At 42.3% G+C, this 19,279-nt stretch overlaps 3 protein-coding genes across 4 annotated transcripts; 2 read left to right on the top strand and 1 right to left on the bottom strand.

Moving 5' to 3' along the window:
• The first annotated feature begins 1,751 nt into the window (after positions 1 to 1,751).
• LOC110538696 (aldehyde dehydrogenase family 3 member B1) lies at positions 1,752 to 8,433 on the top strand. 2 transcript variants are annotated; one of them, XM_021625672.2, is made up of 10 exons: positions 1,752 to 2,116; positions 3,021 to 3,184; positions 3,331 to 3,444; positions 3,595 to 3,715; positions 3,935 to 4,020; positions 4,169 to 4,250; positions 4,448 to 4,840; positions 5,048 to 5,214; positions 5,396 to 5,495; positions 5,599 to 8,433. In XM_021625672.2, exons 2-10 carry the CDS (start codon positions 3,023 to 3,025, stop codon positions 5,796 to 5,798), a joined length of 1,425 nt encoding a protein of 474 aa, XP_021481347.1. In that variant the 5' UTR covers positions 1,752 to 2,116; positions 3,021 to 3,022; the 3' UTR covers positions 5,799 to 8,433. The 2 variants fall into 2 exon arrangements, with proteins under 2 accessions (XP_021481347.1, XP_021481348.1); XM_021625673.2 differs by having other exon boundaries at positions 1,752 to 2,217.
• Positions 8,434 to 10,363: 1,930 nt separating this feature from the next.
• LOC110538695 (ATP-dependent Clp protease proteolytic subunit, mitochondrial) lies at positions 10,364 to 14,596 on the bottom strand. Its single transcript, XM_021625671.2, has 7 exons — positions 14,479 to 14,596; positions 13,851 to 13,952; positions 13,576 to 13,647; positions 13,035 to 13,131; positions 12,309 to 12,496; positions 11,982 to 12,087; positions 10,364 to 11,117 (listed from the first exon to the last, which is right to left on the bottom strand). Exons 1-7 carry the CDS (start codon positions 14,488 to 14,490, stop codon positions 10,900 to 10,902), a joined length of 795 nt encoding a protein of 264 aa, XP_021481346.1. The 5' UTR covers positions 14,491 to 14,596; the 3' UTR covers positions 10,364 to 10,899.
• A 705-nt stretch (positions 14,597 to 15,301) lies between these two features.
• LOC110538694 (guanine nucleotide-binding protein G(I)/G(S)/G(O) subunit gamma-5) lies at positions 15,302 to 19,071 on the top strand. The gene is made up of 3 exons (XM_021625670.2): positions 15,302 to 15,489; positions 16,812 to 16,938; positions 17,265 to 19,071. Exons 1-2 carry the CDS (start codon positions 15,397 to 15,399, stop codon positions 16,935 to 16,937), a joined length of 219 nt encoding a protein of 72 aa, XP_021481345.1. The 5' UTR covers positions 15,302 to 15,396; the 3' UTR covers position 16,938; positions 17,265 to 19,071.
• Positions 19,072 to 19,279: the final 208 nt, after the last annotated feature.

Here is a 19,279-nt window from a genome sequence, read left to right as displayed (position 1 = left end):
GATAGATACGCCTGATAAAAACACATTCTTAAACTCTCTCCCCTATAAACAAGTTCAGTAAGCAAGACATACTAAAGTATTTAGGGGGAGGTGCCCGGAACAGCTATAAGAAACCACAAAGAGCAATTTGTTATTTTGGTTAAGAACTCATTGTTTTATGCAATTCTTGAAAAGTTTGTTATATATATTACCAACACAAACCATGATAATGTGTGATGAGTGGCAGTGAATGACTGACAATATTAAATAATTTAAGTACTACTGCTGTGAACAAGGTCTATAATATAAATTAAATTGTGATTAAATTGTCTCATTATTTGATCATTCTCACCATTTAGTCAAATCAAATTAAAATCGTCTTCACGTGGTTGAAACATTGTATGGTTACCAGCCACCAGCTGGCTTATGCAACAGACAGTTTCTCAGCTGAAACAATGTAGTGAGAATTAGATCATGAAAGTGTATAGGGACAGTCCCTGCAGTCCCTGGGCGACTTAACTGCTTTAACTGTCTATCTGAATCATCAGAGATGCTAAACTGAAACACCCAGGTGACAGACTGGAGTTCACCAAGCGTGGTGCCACACAGCTGTGAGGGTCACATAGGGGAAGAGAGATGGATGGGGTGTGAGAGAGAAACAAACACCTGAGAAAAGGAGAGCAGGACCGGTGTGTTTACTTCAAGATATCTACTACTGAACAAAAATATAAACTCAACATGTAAAGTATTGGTCCCGTGTTTCATGAGCTGAAATAAAAGATCCGAAAAATGTTTGATACACACAGCAAGCTTATTTCTCAAACATGTTTGTTTCCATCCCTGTTAGTGAGCATTTCTCCTTTGCCAAGATAATCCATCCACCTGACAGATGTGGCATATCAAGAATCTGATTGAACAGCATCATCGTTACACAGGTGGACCTTGTGCTGGGGCAATAAAAGACCACTCTAAAATGTACCGTTTTGTCACACAACACAATGTCACAGATCTCAAGTTGAGGGAGTGTGCAATTGGCATGCAGAGCAGGAATGTCCAACATAACTGTTGCCAGAGAACTGGACGTTAATTTCTCTACCATTACGACACCTCCAACGTCATTTTTGAGAACTTATCAGAACATCCAACCGGCCTGACAACCACAGACTTTGTGTAACCATGCCAGCCCATGAGCTCCACATCCGGCTTCTTCGCCAGCGGGATCATCTGAGGAGGGGTAGAGGGGGTGCTGAGGAGTATAACTGTTTGTAATAAAGCCCTTTTGTAGGGAAAAACTAATTCTGATTGGCTGGGCCTGGCTCCCCAGTGGGTCGGCCTGGCTCCCAAGTGGGTGGGCTTATGCCCTCCCAGGCCCACCCATGGCTGCACCCCTGCCCAGTTGTGTGAAATCCATAGATTAGGGTCTAATGAATTCATTTCAATTAAATGATTTCCTTCTATGAACTGTAACTCAGTAAAATGTTTGAAATTGTTGCATGTTACATTTATATATTTTCTTGAGTATACATCTCCTATTCATACAATTAAATAATACTGCTTGCAAGATAATGGTCTAAACATAAATATATGCAATGCATTATATTCAGTAGGCTAGTCTATGGCAACTAAAACAGTCTGCCCACTTGAACCTGAATTTGATTCCAGGGATTTGATTTGATACCAGGGATATTCAAATATTACCCAATGAGGTCTGGATTAGCCTACTGCTGTTTTTTGTTCTACTTGATAATTAATTTATCCCACCTGGTGTCCCAGATCGTAATCATTCCCTGATTAGATGGGATAGAATGAGAAACAAAGCTACGGAACTGGCTTTAGGTCCAGGGTTTAATTTGAAGGGCCTTTAGTCTATGGATACCCATGTTTTTCTTCAGCCCCAGACAGGTTTACAGGCTTGTTTTTCAAGTTCTACCAAAAATCTGTTCTGCTTTCCAGATTAACTAGCCGCGTTGGTAGGAAAACCACTAGCACCCGGAAATGCGCCACTTTCTTCGGGTTCCCATAGCAAGTCAAAGCCACCGGCAAATTGGAATGTGATTTATCTGAGTTCAGAGACAGGTCTAAGAGTGGCTCGACAGGGCAACATATGACCATTTAGCCTACCTTCGGGCAGAATCAGGTGCGTTTTAACTTTTTAATTTCCTCAAATTCCGACTAACTTTTTGTTAGGTTTCAGTTAATTTTTATTCATCAACAGCATCTATTTACGGGAAAATTCAGGTAGGACTTCACAACTTCATCCATCCTGAAAAGAGTGCAGCTTGTACAGTTTCCTAACAAAGAGGGTTTCCGACGTAAACTGTTTTAATGTGTAACAATTTGATACTCTAGTTTAAATCGTTAAAGTTGCATCATCCATGCCTGTCACTATTGACATCCCGCCCACGCTTTCACATAATCATTGAAGGTTTTACCGCGTTCATTCAAATGTGAGCAACCAACCGTGAATAACTTGCAGCAAAGACCTAATTTCCACCTTTTTATAGCCCATATAACGGACCGCATATTTGGTCATCTTACCTTCTTAGCCTGCCTTTTTGCATTTTCTACACTTGACCTGAGCCAGGTGGTTCTAACGATGAAACCGTTCCCTGTGTGTAGGCCTATTCATTACACCTATTTTGCAACGAAAACGAGAATTTCAATTGGACACATTTTTCTAGGTCCGTTCCGTTCTTAAATGGTAAAAGGTTTCTGTTAAAATACAATGAATACACCCCTCGATTCATCATGTGTTCTCAATGCGCAACAAACGTATCTTGACTGAAAATATAAAGCAGTGCTCAAGGCTACTTCATGTGGGCGTTTTTAAAAGACCTCTGAAGTTTAGTCAGACAATGGCCAAGACCAGCAGCCATTGATATCTGGAATTTACAACTCTATATTGCTATTGGCAAAGTGCATGTCCAATAGCCAGGCTCTTCTCTCATCACTGGTTATTTTGGTTGTGTGGTGTCTCAATCCTATTTTACCAGGTGACATTATCCGCTAACTCACTTTGTGTCTGTCTGTTGGATGGACAGAGATGGCCAGCCAGAGCGAGGTGATTGACAGGTTGAGGGCTACGTTCCGGTCAGGTGTGACCTTTCCAGAGCAGTTCCGTATGACCCAGCTCCAGAACCTTCTCTCCCTGGTCGAAGAAAACGAGCAGCTGATACAAGATGCTCTCCACAAGGACCTCCATAAGGTACTAGCATACACTCAGACACATGTAGACTGCTGTACCACCTCATCCTCTTTCCCTGTCCCTTTTTCTTCACCTTGGATCTTTTGTTGTCCTGTTCCCTCTCTCCCTCGATCATTTCACCTTCTCCCCTCTCTCTCCCCCTTCAGCCCAAGTTTGAGTCGGTCCTGTCAGAGATTCAGATAACCCTGAATGACCTGTACTTCGCCATGGAAAACCTCAGGACCTGGATGCAGCCGGAATACAACATTGGCAAGAATCTGGTATAGATTCCATCAACATTCACTGTCAACTGTTTGACTCTACCACCTTTTACTATGGCTCAACATGTAAACACACACAATTGGAATATTTTTTTACTGACTTATAATAATTGTCCAGCCATCTACTTTCCTCTCTCCATCCTGTTTTAGGCCACTAGGATGGATGACTGTTTCATACGCAGGGAACCCTTGGGGGTAGTTTTAATCATCGGGGCGTGGAACTACCCTCTACATCTTATTCTCTTACCTTTGGTTGCTGCAATTGCTGCAGGTACACATCTATCATGCCTTTGTATACCTAGAGGCTTTGTTAATAGTAAGGGATTGGATTTATAGCGTTTAACAGTAGCTCAAAGCATTTTACATCCAACGATGTTGCCTTATCAGTAATGTATGTGTAAAGTGAATGATGACTCTGTTAGCATTTCATTGTTGATTAGGTTTGATTTTGTGACGATGACAATATTTATTCCATGATGTCGTGAACCAGGAAACTGTGCCATTCTGAAGCCGTCAGAGATCTGTCAGGCCACCGAGCAACTCCTGGCAGAACTCATCCCCAAATACCTGTCTCAGGTAGTACATGTGCTTTAATTTCCCCCTGCTTCTGTTACCTGTTGTGGATCATCGATGGAATGAAGGACAACAGTGCCATATTTACTCTATACCTGCCCACTTATTGTTTGTTTTTAATGTTTTGAGTTTTGCCATCTGACTATTGTAGGACTGCTATGCAGTACTATGTGGTGGAGCAGAGGACACCAAGTCATTGCTGAAGAATAAATTTGATCACATCTTCTACACAGGTAAACGCCTAACAGAGAGGACCCCTTAGACCAATAATATGTATTAGCTCAATCCCTCCTTTTTTTAGAATGTTTTTGTGTTTAAAAATGTTGGCCTTATGCCCCTTTTAACTCACCTTTGCCATATCACCTCTATCGCACACTCTTGCATACCCTTTCCTTCTCCTCTTCCTTTCTCTTCCCCATCTCCTCCCCAGGTTCCCAGGTGGTGGCCCGTTCCATCCTGCTAGCGGCGGCACCTCACCTGACCCCCGTCACCCTGGAGCTGGGTGGCAAGAGCCCCTGCTTCATCTACGGCCATATCGACATCCATAAGGCCGCCAAGCGCCTGTGCTGGTCCAAGTTCTTCAACACTGGCCAGAGCTGTGTGGCACCCGACTACGTCCTCTGCACAGCCCAGACCCGGGACGCCCTACTGCCCGCTCTCCGGGAGACCCTGCGGACCTTCTATGGGCCGGACCCCGGAGCGAGCCTGGACATGGGGCGCATAGTCACCCCACGCCACTGGAGACGCCTGATGGACATGCTGGAGAAGTCCAAGGGGAAGGTGGTGATCGGAGGGGAGAGCCGTGAGGAGGACAGGTATATTGGTGAGTTTTGGAGGTACAGGAAAGGACGATGAGATGCAGGCAGTGGTGTTGAGTTTGGTTTGTATACTGCTGCCACCTTGTGGGTGTGAATGCAAGTTGAAATAGGTTGAGGTGGTAGCCTTGCTGTTAAAGTGGCTTTAATTTCAAGTATGAGTAACTAATCATGCATATAGAAGCAAATTCTTGCTGATCAAGTGGTGTTTCTAGCTCCCACAGTGTTGGTGGACGTGCAGGAGTCTGATGCTCTAATGCAGGAGGAGATCTTTGGCCCCATCCTGCCCATCCTAACCATAGAGTCTCTGGAGGAGGGCATAGACTACATCAACCGGCAAGAGAAACCCCTGGCCCTCTACGTCTTCTCTGACGAGACCTCGGTAAGACCATGACCTACATTACAGCACATAGATGTTTCTTCTCATATCTATTTTCTTATGTTATAGTCATGGTGTCCTCCACAGAGCTATAGTTTAAAGTTATCTAGTTCTATGGCTGCCTCTGCCTTCACTGTGGCTCCACTCTTATGGAAGAAATGCACATTCCTCCCCTCTCTGTCAGGTAGTGACCACAGTGTTGAACAACACCAGTAGTGGTGGTTTCTGCGGCAATGATGGTATAGTACACATGGCCTTGCCAGGCCTGCCCTTTGGAGGAGTAGGTAAGTGTGTGTCTGACAATGTAAATAAAGTAGTCATTATCAGAAGAAAAGCACTAGACATGGATCTGATCATGGTGCCCTGTCATCTTCCTCTACCCTCCAGGTGCCAGTGGGATGGGTAGCTACCACGGCCGCTGGGGCTTTGAGACATTCAGCCACAGGCGGGGCTGTATGAACCGGAGCTGGTTACTGGAGCGGGTCAACGTCCTGCGCTACCCGCCCTACAGCGACTACAACCTGGGCTGGTTGCGCTGGGCCACCACCTTCAAGAAGAACAGCTGGGGAGGCTGCTCAGTCATGTGAGAGTGGCACCCGGTGCATGCCTGACTGTACTTCCAAAGCTGATGGGCTTTTCTTAAAGGTCCAATGCAGCCGTTTTTTATCTCAATGTCAAATCATTTTGGGGTAACAATTAAGTACCTTACTGTGATTGTTTTTTCAATTAAAACAAGTAACATCTTCTTAGCAAAGAGCAATTTGTCAAGAAAGAATTTAGCTAGGACTGCCTGGGAGTAGTCTGAGTGGGGAGGGGAAAACTAGCTGTTGTTGGCAGAGAGGTTTGGATCTCTTATTGGTCTATTAACTCATTTACCGCCTGGAGTTGTCACCAGGCATTCCAAGAGTCCCTTCCCACCTAAACGGGCTGAAATTTCAGGCGGTCTTTTTAAACTGCTCTTACACTAAAAGGGTATTATAATTGTTCAGTGTTATTCCTCCAACATAGTGTGGAAATGTATGAAACACAGAATAATCTATTTTTTTTGACTGCACTGGGCCTTTAAAGTATCTGTTCAGTGTTCCAGATTTATATTAAATAATTTACCTAAAATTCAAAAAATATATAATTAAGGATGTTAAAAACCAGGGTTTCTCTGTTCCCTGCTTTGCCTGATTGGAAACAGTGGTTGGGTGTATACTGGTAGGAAAAAAAAGCTGACATGCCAGATCAGCCAATGAAATGCACAAACACTTGGATATTCAAATTAGCAACCAACTCCATGTGGGGCAGTGCTGTACACACTGCCTAGCACACTTGCCTTATTTTTTGGGTGGCCTTGGCTGTGTATAGGTTGCCTGCCCTGTCCACTAAGAATCCGGATCACGTTCTGCACATGTTATTTTACGCACACTACATAACTGCTGCTCACACTCCCCTTCCTTTACGTTTCTCTCTTTACTCACCCCTTCTGAACTATGATACTATGATGCCTATCTCTGCCTTGTTTCTGAACTATGATGATGATGATCTCTGCCTTGTTTCTGAACAGCTGAAATAAAATAACTGCTGCAATTTGATTGAACATTCCCCAAAATATTGTTAATGCAACTCCCCACTTGAGTTTTGCATAGGAACTCTCTGCGTTTTCCACACACAGGCCCTACTAACTGCTATTTCGCTTTTTAATGATCATGCAAGTACAGCATGAGTAGGGGTTCCACCTCTAGGCAGCCGAGCATGTGAATCCGGACCGGTAACCTCAGTCTGACAATGGGTGAGTTCCTTCTGTGGTGACTGTGCGCTATTGCCTCTTATATTGTTTGTTAACTACTGCCTACTATACTGAACAAAAATATAAACGCAACAATTTTACTGATTTACAGTTCATATAAGGAAATCAGTCAACTGAAATAAATTCCTTAAACCTTCATCTATGGATTTCACGACTGGAGGGCATATGCCCACCCACTTGGGAGCCAGGCCCAGCCCATCAGAATTAGTATTTCCCCACAAAAGGGCTTTATTATTGACAAATACTCTGCAGTTTATCGGCTGTCCGGTCCTGGTTACACTGCGGTTGTGAGGCGGTTGAATGTACTACCAAATTCTCTAAAATGACATTGGAGGCGGCTTATGATAAATAGATGTAGATGTGTTTGATGTACTGTTACAACAGACCACAAGTTTGTACAAACATGTCAATTATGTTTTCTGTGTACAACATGATAGCTGCATATTAGCCTATCACCCTTCCTGAAAAAAAGAACATGAAATTGCACTTGAGGCATGGAATGCATAGTTTGAACATGTCCACCATATCTTTAGTGTACAACACAACGTTTCCCCCTCCATGTCAAGGAGGAAGTAGTAGCAGCAGCAAAGCATGTTAGATTACTGCTTCTAAACAGCCAGCAGGCCAACTTACAAACCCCAGATTTTTAAATGGAAGTGACTGAGATTGTTGTTGTATAGGCTTACTCCTTTTTGCTAACACAACCTGTGGATTGCTTGGCTTGTGCGCTGCAGTGTGCCCTCTCCATTTACTGTTTGTTACAAGTCAGTTTCAGTGGGCCTGTTTGGTTTGAGTACTTCAAAAGAAGGCTGTACTTGTACAGGGCCATTGAGTCAGCAGAAAAGGGGAAAGAGGTGCTACCTGTGGTTCTGGTTTAACCAGGTTATTCAAGGGAGGGACACAGGCTGCATCTCAATAGTCTTGATTTGGCTTCCTTCCCTTATCTCTCCTTTACCAAGAACTGGAAAGGTGAAAGTAATGTGGTAGATACCAATGGCTGTCACCTGTCCTGTTCTTTCAAATCTTTACAGCTGAAGGGAAGGAGAGCCGCTATTGCAATCCACCCAGGGTGTGGTTTCAGTTCTGTGTGTTCACTGCTACATCACAATGGTCTAAACCTGTTTCTTCCACTCGTCTTGCTTTGACCCATCAGATCAGAATAGATGAGTGGAAGCCACTATATTGAAATGTTTCCCCAGATTTTGAAATGCACTGGCTACCAGGGTCTGGAGAGGTAAAGGGTTTTTAGCACTGTTGCACAAGACCCCCATTGTTTACCATGGGGTTAGTATAGTTCACAGAACGGTCTTATGTAACAATTTTACTGGGTTTTGTTAGACACTGTGTGACATTAGGTGGTGGATGTTTTTTGATTTTAAAAGTTTTGTTCAGAAGACATTAACTAATAAAAGCTTAATTTACATGAATATATTTGTTGGCTTATACTTTTAAGTGTTACTTGTACTGTTATTGCCCCATTCTCCCTCATCCCAGCATGTTGCTTTTCTATACAAGTCATTGCATCATTAGTGCTTTACTCAATTACTTTTTGAATGTAAGGTGACTAACAAACTTTTCAATATCATTGAGACAAAATCCCAATCTTTAAACATTTTCAATTTCCATCATGACTTGATTAAAATTTACTCTTACAAGACGGGCTTCATCTCTAAAATCCCCCAAGTCGGATCATAGACTCTGAACCGACAGAGTGAATGAAGCACTCTAGGCTTACACAAGTCGCATGTACAGTTGAAGTCGGAAGTTTACATAAACTTAGGTTGGAGTCATTAAAACAAGTTTTCAGCCACTCCACAAATTTCTTGTTAACAAACTATAGTTTTGGCAAGTCTGTTAGGACATCTACTTTGCATGACACAAGTCATTTTTCCAGAAAGTTGTGAAGACAGATTATTTTACTTCACTGTACCACAATTCCAGTGGGTCAGAAGTTTACATACACTAAGTTGACTGTGCCTTAAACAGCTTGGATAATACCAGAAAATATCATGGCTTTAGAAGCTTCTGATAGGCTAATTGACTTCATTTGAATCAATTGGAGGTGGACCTGTGGATGTTTTTCAAGGCCTACCTCCAAACTCAGTGCCTCTTTGTCAGCATGGGAAAATCAAAAGAAATCAGCCAAAACCTCAAACAATTGTGGACTTCCTTGGGATCAATTTCCAAATGGCTGAAGGTACCACGTTCATCTGTACAAACAATAGTAAGTATAAACACCATGGGACCACGCAGCCGTCATACCGCTCAGGAAGGAGACTTGTTCTGTCTCCTAGAGATGAACGTACTTTGGTGCAAAAAGTGCAAATCAATTCCAGAACAGCAAAGGACCTTGTGAAGATGCTGGAGGAAACCGGTACAAATGTATATTCACCTAAAAGACCACTCAGCAAGGAAGACGCCACTGGTCCAAAACTGCCATAAAGCCAGACTAAGGTTCGCAACTGCACATGGGGACGGAGATCGTACTTTTTGGAGAAATGTCCTCTGGCTTGATACAAAAATAGAACTGCTTGGCCATAATGACCATCGTTATGTATGGAGGAAAAAGGGGGAAGCTTGCAAGCCAAAGAACACCATCCCAACCGTGAAGCATGGGGGTGGCAGCATCATGTTGTGGGGGTGCTTTTCTGCAGGAGAGACTGGGGCACTTCACAAAATTGATGGCGTCATGAGGAAGGAAAATTTGGGATATATTGAAGCTGCATCAAGACATCAGTCAGGAAGTTAAAGCGTAGTCGCAAATTTGTCTTCCAAATGGACAATGACTCCAAGCATACTTCCAAAGTTGTGGCAAAATGGCTTAAGGACAACAAAGTCAATGTATTGGAGTGGCCATCACAAAGCCCTGATGTCAATCCCATATAAGATTTGTGGGCAGAACTGAAAAAGCGTGTGCGAGCAAGGAGGCCTACAAACCTGACTCAGTTACACCAGCTCTGTCAGGAGGAATGGGCCAAAATTCACCAAACTTATTGTGGGAAGCTTGTGGAAGGCTACCCAAAACATTTGACCCAAGTTAAACAATTTTAAAGGCAACTCTACCAAATACTAATTGAGTATGTTCACTTCTGACCCACTGGGAATGTGATGAAAGAAAAGCTGAAATAAATCACTTATTCTGACATTTCACATTCTTAAAATAAAGTGGTGATCCTAACAGACCTAAAACAGATTTTTACATCACAGCCTGTATTCACAAAGCGTTAAGAGTAGGAGTGCTGATCTAGAATCTGTTTTGCCTCGTCTGTCACAATGAATAAGACTGCATGGACAGGAGGAACTGATCCTAGATCAACACTCCTACTCTTAGATGCTTTATGAGTACAGGCCCAGGTTGGGTGTGTGACAAAGAAAATGTATTTTATTCCAGTTCATGAAAATCAACATCACAATTGTCATGGCTTGTACAAATGGGGGCTATATTGTTTCCTTCACTGTAGAGATCTGCAGTCTTTGTTAGTGGTAAATACAGTGTGCATATTATGGGGGACAGTACAAATCTGAGATTGGTCAAAAATGATCATTCTTAAATGTAAATATTCTAATACTGCTGCATTTTGCCTCCTCTCCCAGAGGTTTATCCAGCACAAAGGTATACAATGCAGGTCTTCTGTTCCAAACCGGCCCCTATCCACCCAGAGCACTTCTGTAAATTAAAGGATTGGACAGGTATAAGCAATATAGTAATAGCTCCACTTTGTCCTCTGGTAGGCTACGCTGTAACTTCTCGCATATTAGTATCCACTCCAATACATTTGGATTTAAGGTACATCAGCATATGCTTGCACCTGTCCAATCCATTCCGATCTACAGAAGTGTCGGTAGAAGATGGCTTGTGATTGGGTGTGGGACTGCTTTCTGGTAGTCTGAGGTCAGGGTTCGGGTTTGTGTGAGGAGGGGGGGGTTGGTCCCGGGGGGCTCTGCTCGGTGGCGGAGGCTGGCGAGGGGCAGATGGCGGTAGGGGGCTCCTTCTGGACCAGCTCTGGGTCATCCTGGCCTGCCTGGGGAGGATGCACCAACACTCGGTCGATGATCCCAAAGTCCTGTGCCTCAATGGGGCTCATGTAACGATCTCTCTCCATCACACTCTCTGGGAGAAAGAAAACAGAAGGGAATAATTGTATGGTTATGAGTTTTGGTGAAAATGTGCAACACATTGGTGGTGGCTGAGGTGAGTTCACTCTTACAAAGTGCTTTGAGTGAGGAAGGACTCAATCATCAAATCACTTAACCTTGAAATAGTACTTGAATTTAGTTAGGAGTCACATTGACTCTGTACCGGTACCCCCTGTATGTAGCCTCACTATTGTTATTTCACTGCTGCTGTTTTTTTTATTTCATGTACTTAACTTCTTAAAGCATTGTTGGTTAAGAAAAAAAGTGTTAAGGTTTACCTGTTGTGTTTGGCACATGTGACAAACAAAAATTGATTTTGAGGCAGGATGCAGTCTACACATTGCATTGTGGGGCAAAACAACATTAGCTTCTCAATGATCATGCAACGCCACACGATTTGATACAGCATATGATTGAAATTAGCCAGAATTTCCTGTTCCACCTCTGTGCAGCTGAAAGTTCTGCACATGTAGACAGTAACCAGAGTTTGACAATGGGCTTGTTTGTGAAGTAGAGAATCCCACACATTCACAGAAGGTTCGGTTGTTTAGCTATCGAAAAGAGGCGTCCAGAGAATTCGGCCATGCAGCCACTCCATTGATATAAGTATATGAAATTTGTTTTAGCTATTTATAGGAAGTCATAAGAAAATACTTTCAAATAGAAGTAGCTGATTTGGCCACATTATTTGAAAATACACAAAAGTATATTAGTAACAAATAAATAATGACGCATGTATTTGAACCCAGGTCTGTCTTCATTGTTTGAACTTTTGTATGCTTACTCAAGGCTTTTCCCTCTGAGCCAGACTACTGAACTGGATGCCTTAGCTACTTACCTATATGTGTCAACAGCTGGCCAGTGTGCTTAGCGTAGAGTTGATTGATCTGTTTCTTTATCTTCATGATCTCCTCAGCCTGAATGGCGATGTCTGTAGCCTGACCCTAATAACACACAGGAGAGAGAAGACAGATGTTATGTAAAGGCAACTGAGGTGTCAAAATACTTAACTCATATTTACATGCCCAATCACAGGTCTGGCTTTTGATGGCAACACAAGCTCAACCAACATCTGTACCAGGTCCTCTAACCCCCCCCCCCCCCCCCCCCCCCCCCCAGCTATTCCTGCTGCCTCCCTAGTCCCATTACCCCTTTCCATCCTTACCCTGGCTCCTCCGGAGGGCTGGTGCACCATGATGCGGGCGTTGGGCAGGGAGTGCCTCATGCCGGCCGTGCCCGAAGCTAGGAGAAGACTGCCCATGCTGGCCGCCTGGCCCACACACCACGTGGAGATTGGGTTGAGGATGTACTGCATGGTGTCGTAGATGGCCAGGCCTGCCGTCACAACACCGCCTGGGGGGGAAAGAGGATAGGAGAGGAACATCATAGTGAACCAGGATTAATGGTTTGTTGGATTTAGTTCATCGATGTTCCTCTTCTCCCACTCCATAAAGCTGGAATCCATAGCGGTGAACCTGCCATGTCCATTTGCGATATTACAACAAAGACGTTACTTCAAACAAAGACATTTTTCCATCTGACATCATTAGAACCAAGTATGTATGATTTTTTTTTTTTTTTACCACAATGCTGGATGCTCATTTCCTCAACAATAATACATGTGCCTGGGGCTGTTGCGCCTATCATGGATCTCAGCTTTAACGTTAACCTAATGAAGTTAATTTGAAGTCAAGGTAAAAAAAGAGTTTCTGACTGCACCCTTTATCTCCCATTACTGTCATCTGATCCACCTGTCACTTGTGTTCTCTCGGTCTCTTTCCCCTCCAAGAAACATGCTTTTTAAAGTAACCATCCCTATTCCACCAACTGCACCACCATCTGTTCCTCTTTGTGGGAGGTCCCCCTCTATTCTCCTCCCCTATTCTCTTACCAGGACTGTTGATGTACATGTGGATGGGTTTGTTGTTGCTCTCTGACTGCAGAAAGAGTAGTTGAGCAATAACCAGACTGGCCACAGAGTCATCAATCTGAAAAAAAGGCAGGGGGAGAGGAGAGAGATTAACAAATTAATCTTAACTGCAACAGCAGACTCAGAAATCCAGATGTTTTAATCGGTGTGGGCTTACTTCGATTATGACCTTGCGCCGATAAGCAGAGTAAGTTGTATACATTTGATTTATTTTCTTACCATTTATTTAACTAGGCAAGTCTTAATAACACATTTTTATTTACTATGACAGCCTAGGAACAGTGGGATAACTGCCTTGTTCAGGGGCAGAACAACAGATTTTTACCTTGTCAGCTCAGGGATTCCATCTAGCAACCTTTACTGCCATAATCAGTTTCATATCGAATTATTAGTGTGCATGTAAACATACCCAATGTCTCCTGGTGTAGGTTTTGAATCCCAAACTACTACACACACAGACTTACTGGCCATATTACACCGACAGTGACACAGCTAGACTTACTGGCCCCATTACACAGATGATCCTCTCCCTCAGAAGACGAGAGTAGATGTCATACGCACGCTCTCCTCGACCCTAGGAAAGAAGAGAAAGACAAGGAAAAGGAATGAGGGAAAGAAAGAGGAAGATCTTTGAACATTGGAAAGCAGCTAGAATAGCAAGGACCAGGAACTTACAGGTGAAAACCACTAACTAAACCGTTCCAAACCAAGAGTGAATCAAGTTGCATAGAAATGTTGCAGTCCTACATAGAACTCTGTTGGGGTTCCAATTCTTACCGTCTGCTCCACAACGATAGGTACGAGAGGACTCCTCCATTGAGCACTGTGGTGAATGGTCCTGCGTGACTTTAAAGCTGTCACTCCACATTGTAACACCCTCTAAGAGGGGGATAGAGAGAAAGAGTTAACATTTGTCTGTAAGATCTCAACTTAAGTGTTGGGCAGGTTATTTCAATAATGATATGTTAAAGTTACATTCAGAGATAGCATGGTTATTTTTTTTCCAACTCTGGCCTTGAAGTGTGTTCAAAACAAAGCTATCAAATGTATTGTGATCTTACATCAACTCTGAACATTACACACACTTTAGAAAATGCTACAGTTACTCATGATTTCACATTAACAGTTAGAGAAATGTTGAGTGGTTTCCTTAAAAAATAGTAATTAAATTTAGCTAACTGGAGATGGGAATGAGTTAGGTTTGCTACACAATTTGTGTCAAGTTACAAGTGTGGCTAGCCAGCTAGCTTTAATCGTCGCAGGTGCATGATGCATACTATTCATCTGATTCGAGAATGCACCGCTGAGACAGCTAATAAACATCTGCACATTGTAATCTATATAGTTTACAACACAAACTATGCATTTCCAAAATATGTTTTCACTCTTTAGCTCCAATACTTACTCGTATAAGCATTGTGATGTCTTGTAATGTGCAATCCCCTCTGTTTGACCCCAATTTAACCGGAAACAATTCTAATTTGAGCGTCGAACTGTTCCTGAAGTGGCTGAGCAATATTCCTCTGTCATGTGACGAGTTTGTGTTTACAGCCTCGAATATGTGGGCGCTAGATGGCAATAGTGCACAAGAAAAATCCACTAACATAATACTACAGTATTGCTTATCGTTGCCTTGATAGTTTTCAGATACGGACTATTTTTTAAATACAAAAGCCTATTTGTTATTTAAATAATTATACTATTGAATAATAATGTGACGATTAAAGCTTAAAATTAAATGTTATTAAAATACAGAAATGTGTGTTGAAGAGCCAAAACTCGTGACATTGTAGATGGGGGTCTCTATAAATAAATATTTTTAAAAAGGAGCGCATGACGAGACTGTATTTCGCTAATGATATCCTCGTGGTTCTGGGGTTGTTTAGAAAAAAGTATCTTTATACAAAAGAGCGCCAAGACCATTCTAATAAAATACGTTTCCTTTGATTTACTTCACCAAAGCCTACTGTAGGCCTAGAAACCAGTGTATTATTGGCGACACAATGTAAAACCCAAAGGAACATTTAATTTTAAGAAAATAGCCCATTCATTTGTTTAACTGACTGGTCTATTATTATTATTATTATTATTATTATGTTGTTGTTGTTGTTGTTTTACATGTACACATAAGTGCCTCTACTGATAACCATCTTTAATTAGGGGCCATTCTGAAAGCAGTGGGGAGAACATTGCGCAAAAAAAAGCGGTGCGTTTTTTCAGAGAGAGGGGGAGCACTTGAGTCGCAGCGGCCTCATCAGAAAATCTCGTTCTTTCAAGTGATAGCCGGACACTTTCACTTGGCCATTGGACAGACCTCGCAGACATGTCGAATAACAGCGCAAACAGCAGCAACTTGGTTATCGCTCAGAAGGTGGTAAAACAACTTCGCCTAGAGGCGAGTGTTCGCAGGATCAAGGTAAAGAAATGACATTCAGAAAGACTGATCAAAAACTGTTCTGCATTGGGTGTGACTGGCTGACTTGTCAACATGGCCCTTTGGTAACTATTGAAAAGCTATATATTATGTCAAGTTTGACTATTTTATGGGAAGCATCGCGTTATTTGTTACAAAATGCTGTTCCACTGGAACTATGCCATCTGTTTGCAGAATTGTACCTAACTGCAGCGCTGTCCCGTAGACTTAACGGAGTAGCCCGTAAATTGACGTGCTCAATCGAGCGCCGCCTATCACCTGTCATGTTACCGAAAGAAAAATGTAAGATTATAATGCGGTTCTAGTATTGCTGTATGCATAGGTGTTATGTCAAGTCTAGGCTACTCCTCAGCTCTTCAGTTAGTTTAACGCCGTTTTGAATGGATGTATTTATGATATATTTAGAAGTTAACGATGTGCTGTTAATTGTGCTCTAAGTTAATCATGTGAAATATGAAGATATCCTGCTGTAGGCTGTGTTGTCCGGAGAAAGCAAACAGCTCGTAGGCTAGTTTCCGCGAATATTGCAGCACAGTGGTGGCCTTTGTTGATTGTGGCTGTGACAGTAGTGCGATTGTTGGCCAAATTACTCCTTTTAGAGGAGAAAGCCAGATTAGTCCGCAGACCTTAAACCACCCTGTAGCACTCAAGCATACTGTGCTTTGAAGGGCATATGAGAATGCAGGGAAAATATAGGCTTTTATCTATAGCTTATGAAATACGTTTATACCATATTATCAACTAACTAGATAAATAATAAACGTAATGCATAATCCATTTGTGACTTGGTCCTAAAGTGCCATCTTGTGTTAATGGGGACAATGTTATTACAATGTTATGACAACTGTTATAGACTTCACCCATGAAACAACCCTCTAGAAAAGTACCAGATCATTATGCTATTGCTGAGTCAAGTCCTAGGTAGGGACTTTAGGAAAATAGCTGATCATTGCTCAGTTTCTCTCACAGTGTGAGCTTGGAGCATATTACTTTAGGTTCATTAAACTGAGTATCAGTAGGAGTTTTGTGGCAGAGTGAAAGTGTTGGCCCCTCTATTTATTGATGTGTGGACCAGGTCTCTCTTGAAAAGCTAAAACAGAGTTAAAACAAGTAGAAGTTAAGTAGAGCAGGATTGAGCTCAATTTATTTGGAACTTCTTTATAGAAAACGCTGTCACTGTCAATGACTCATTCTCATGAATGCCTATGACATTGATATGTCATCTTTACTGCAGTCTTATGTAGCCTTTATGACACAGAATTAAAGTATAATGGAACTGACAGTGTCTCTGTTTCCACTCTCAGGTGTCCCAGGCAGCAGCGGACCTGAAGACCTTCTGCCTGCAGAACGCCCATAAAGACCCTCTCCTCATGGGGGTGCCCTCCAGCGACAACCCCTTCAGACCCCCCAAGTCCTGCGCCCTCTTCTGAGGTGAGATGACAGTCTGATGTGGTAGAGTAGGCTTCAACTAACTCCCTCTCTATCTCTCTCTTCTCTCTCTTCTGTCTATTTCTCTCACACACACACGTGCATGGACACACACACACTCTCTCTCTCTCTCTCTCTGTCTCTTTCTGTCCTGCTTTCTTTCTCTACCTTCCCTCTACTTGTTCCTCACTCTCCTTTTCGCTCTCTGTTTGCTAAACTTTGACCCTTCTGGCTTTGATTGTTACAAAGAGAACGTAACCAATAGCAGCCATATCTCATCTAACTCCTGTGCCAGTGATCTGATCGGACTCTATGCTTTCTCACTGCAGGCGATGGTGATGATGGAGGATTGTAAAACATGTCTGAACATTCCCCAAGGATGGCTTTCAATTCCAAGCCCTTTGGCGTCTCCTACACCCTTCCCCACCACGTCCAGTCACTGAAGACCTCAAGGCCAGAACACAATCACAAGCATTAACCCTATGCTGAGTGAGTTTTGACATGTGTTCTGTTCTGTTCTACAGCTCAATAAGGATAACATTTGCAGTCCTTTGTGTGTTGAGATCATTAGAATGAAAGCACTCCTCAAAGTATAAATATGGCAGTCTCTCCCTGTAGTCTCTACCTTTTGTTACTTTTATTTTACTCAAAGTGAAATTAAACTGTATTAGGTTTTACACATTGTTGTTGGTGAGTCTTTTAAAGTGGTTGACCCAGTGCCATTACATGAGTATAGCCTACCGTATCATTGTTGTGAAGCTATGTTCAACACACTACAGGACATTACACCCGAGTTTGATCTCAGAGCTTGTTTTTCAAAATGGTGCTCAGTTGGTTTGCCACAAACTCGCCTTAACACTGTCACTGTGATTTTTGTCAGATGAAATTGTGAAGCATTTCGATAAGTGTAATTTATGATTCTCTGCTAAAAGTGTGGTGACTCCATGAGCCTCTCAAGAGAATTTAGTCTTTTGACATAAAATTTGTGCACATTCTCATGTGTTAAGTTAAACACTCGACTACACTGTTAAGATCCAGTTAAACCACTGTGATGCAAAATGTAATTCAAAAGAAAATGATGTTACTATGTCTTGAAAAGAGTGACTCAGATGTTAGAGGTTTCTTATGGGTGTTGGCATACAGAGATCTCAAACTCAGGTCATGCAAAAGATCTGTTTCAATGCTGGTTTTGTGGTGTTGCTCAGTCAACATCAGAATAATGATATGAAGGATCATAACAAGAATATTAGGATTACTGTACTGACACTATAGATAAGTATAATTGCTGTGTATCATCATTATTAATAAGCCTGATCTCTGGACACTCAGTGGAAAGAGACTGCTACTCCATTGGTGCATCTACGTTAAAGTAAGGACACATTCTAAATGGTTTAAAGTCATTTTTCGGGTTCCCCACCCCTTTTACCTTTTACTCTTTGCGTACTGCTTCAAACTAATGTGCCTTAGTATGTGCCAAACCTCTGGTAATTTAAATGCCCCGGTTTTAACACGAGACCTGTTGAGGCCTAAATCTGCATTTACTTTCCCACTTGATTAATCAGAAACACTTAAAGAGGACCTGAAGAAGTTGAAAAACAACACCAGAGAATGAGTCATGTTTAGGAACCATACTGTGTTCTTATTACAACATGAAGTGTTGCTAAAAACTGGAGAACAACCCATCAACATGTTCCAATACCCAGAAATATGTCTTCAATAATGTCCTCAGACTTGACCACTGATAGGTGAAAGGACTAGGCCTACATAGATTTTCACAGTACTATTAGTCTTGCCTACCAAGTCCTTTCAAATCAGTGGCCATGCAGGAAAGGAGATGGAGGAACGCAAGCTCTTTTCACTATGGTGACAGAGACTGAGCTCTGAATTCCTCTGACGTTATAATAAAGTGAACAGAGAACCTTTGAGGACTACAGTGTCCATAATGCATGGGGAAAGCAGAGCACCTCTTTTTACAAATATTAGTCACTGAAATGCTCTGGTGGATGGATTCATACATGTGGAAAACACTGTCATCCTGTTGTGCCTTAACGTTTCTTTTGTGTGTATTTGTCTTAGAATGGTACCATGACATGTATTGACTGAATAATTTAATAAAATGTATAATTTCACCTTCAACATCTCTTTGGGTCTCATGTTTTATTAAAGAGTTTGTTAAGAGTGCCCCCCTTAAGCTGACTGGCCAGAACACACAAGAGTATCAGGGGTAGGCAACTCCTCTCCTGCAGGGACCTGAGTGTCTGCTGCTTTTCTCTTTCGCCTGGCACTTAATTCATCCACTGATGCCATACCTGGTTTATAAATCAGATGCTGATTTGGAGAGAAC

The sequence above is a fragment of the Oncorhynchus mykiss genome, chromosome 12, assembly GCF_013265735.2.
Source record: "Oncorhynchus mykiss isolate Arlee chromosome 12, USDA_OmykA_1.1, whole genome shotgun sequence".
Lineage (NCBI taxonomy): Eukaryota > Metazoa > Chordata > Actinopteri > Salmoniformes > Salmonidae > Oncorhynchus > Oncorhynchus mykiss.
The sequence above is the reverse complement of the archived record's forward strand: the minus strand, read 5'-3'. Positions and strand labels throughout refer to the sequence as shown.

What these genes read in the sequence shown, in the direction of transcription:
- LOC110538696 (XM_021625672.2), top strand. Translation starts at nt 3,023, where the DNA reads ATGGCCAGCCAGAGCGAGGTGATTGACAGGTTGAGGGCTACGTTCCGG. An exon ending in TGATCACATCTTCTACACAG is followed by an intron (nt 4,251 to 4,447) that starts GTAAACGCCTAA and finishes TCTCCTCCCCAG; the next exon opens with GTTCCCAGGTGGTGGCCCGT. An exon ending in CCTGCCCTTTGGAGGAGTAG is followed by an intron (nt 5,496 to 5,598) that starts GTAAGTGTGTGT and finishes TCTACCCTCCAG; the next exon opens with GTGCCAGTGGGATGGGTAGC.
- LOC110538695 (XM_021625671.2), bottom strand. An exon ending in TCATCTGTGTAATGGGGCCA is followed by an intron (nt 13,132 to 13,575) that starts GTAAGTCTAGCT and finishes CCTTTTTTTCAG; the next exon opens with ATTGATGACTCTGTGGCCAG. An exon ending in CCAGCTGTTGACACATATAG is followed by an intron (nt 11,118 to 11,981) that starts GTAAGTAGCTAA and finishes TCTTTCTCCCAG; the next exon opens with AGAGTGTGATGGAGAGAGAT.
- LOC110538694 (XM_021625670.2), top strand. Translation starts at nt 15,397, where the DNA reads ATGTCGAATAACAGCGCAAACAGCAGCAACTTGGTTATCGCTCAGAAG. An exon ending in CGAGTGTTCGCAGGATCAAG is followed by an intron (nt 15,490 to 16,811) that starts GTAAAGAAATGA and finishes TTCCACTCTCAG; the next exon opens with GTGTCCCAGGCAGCAGCGGA.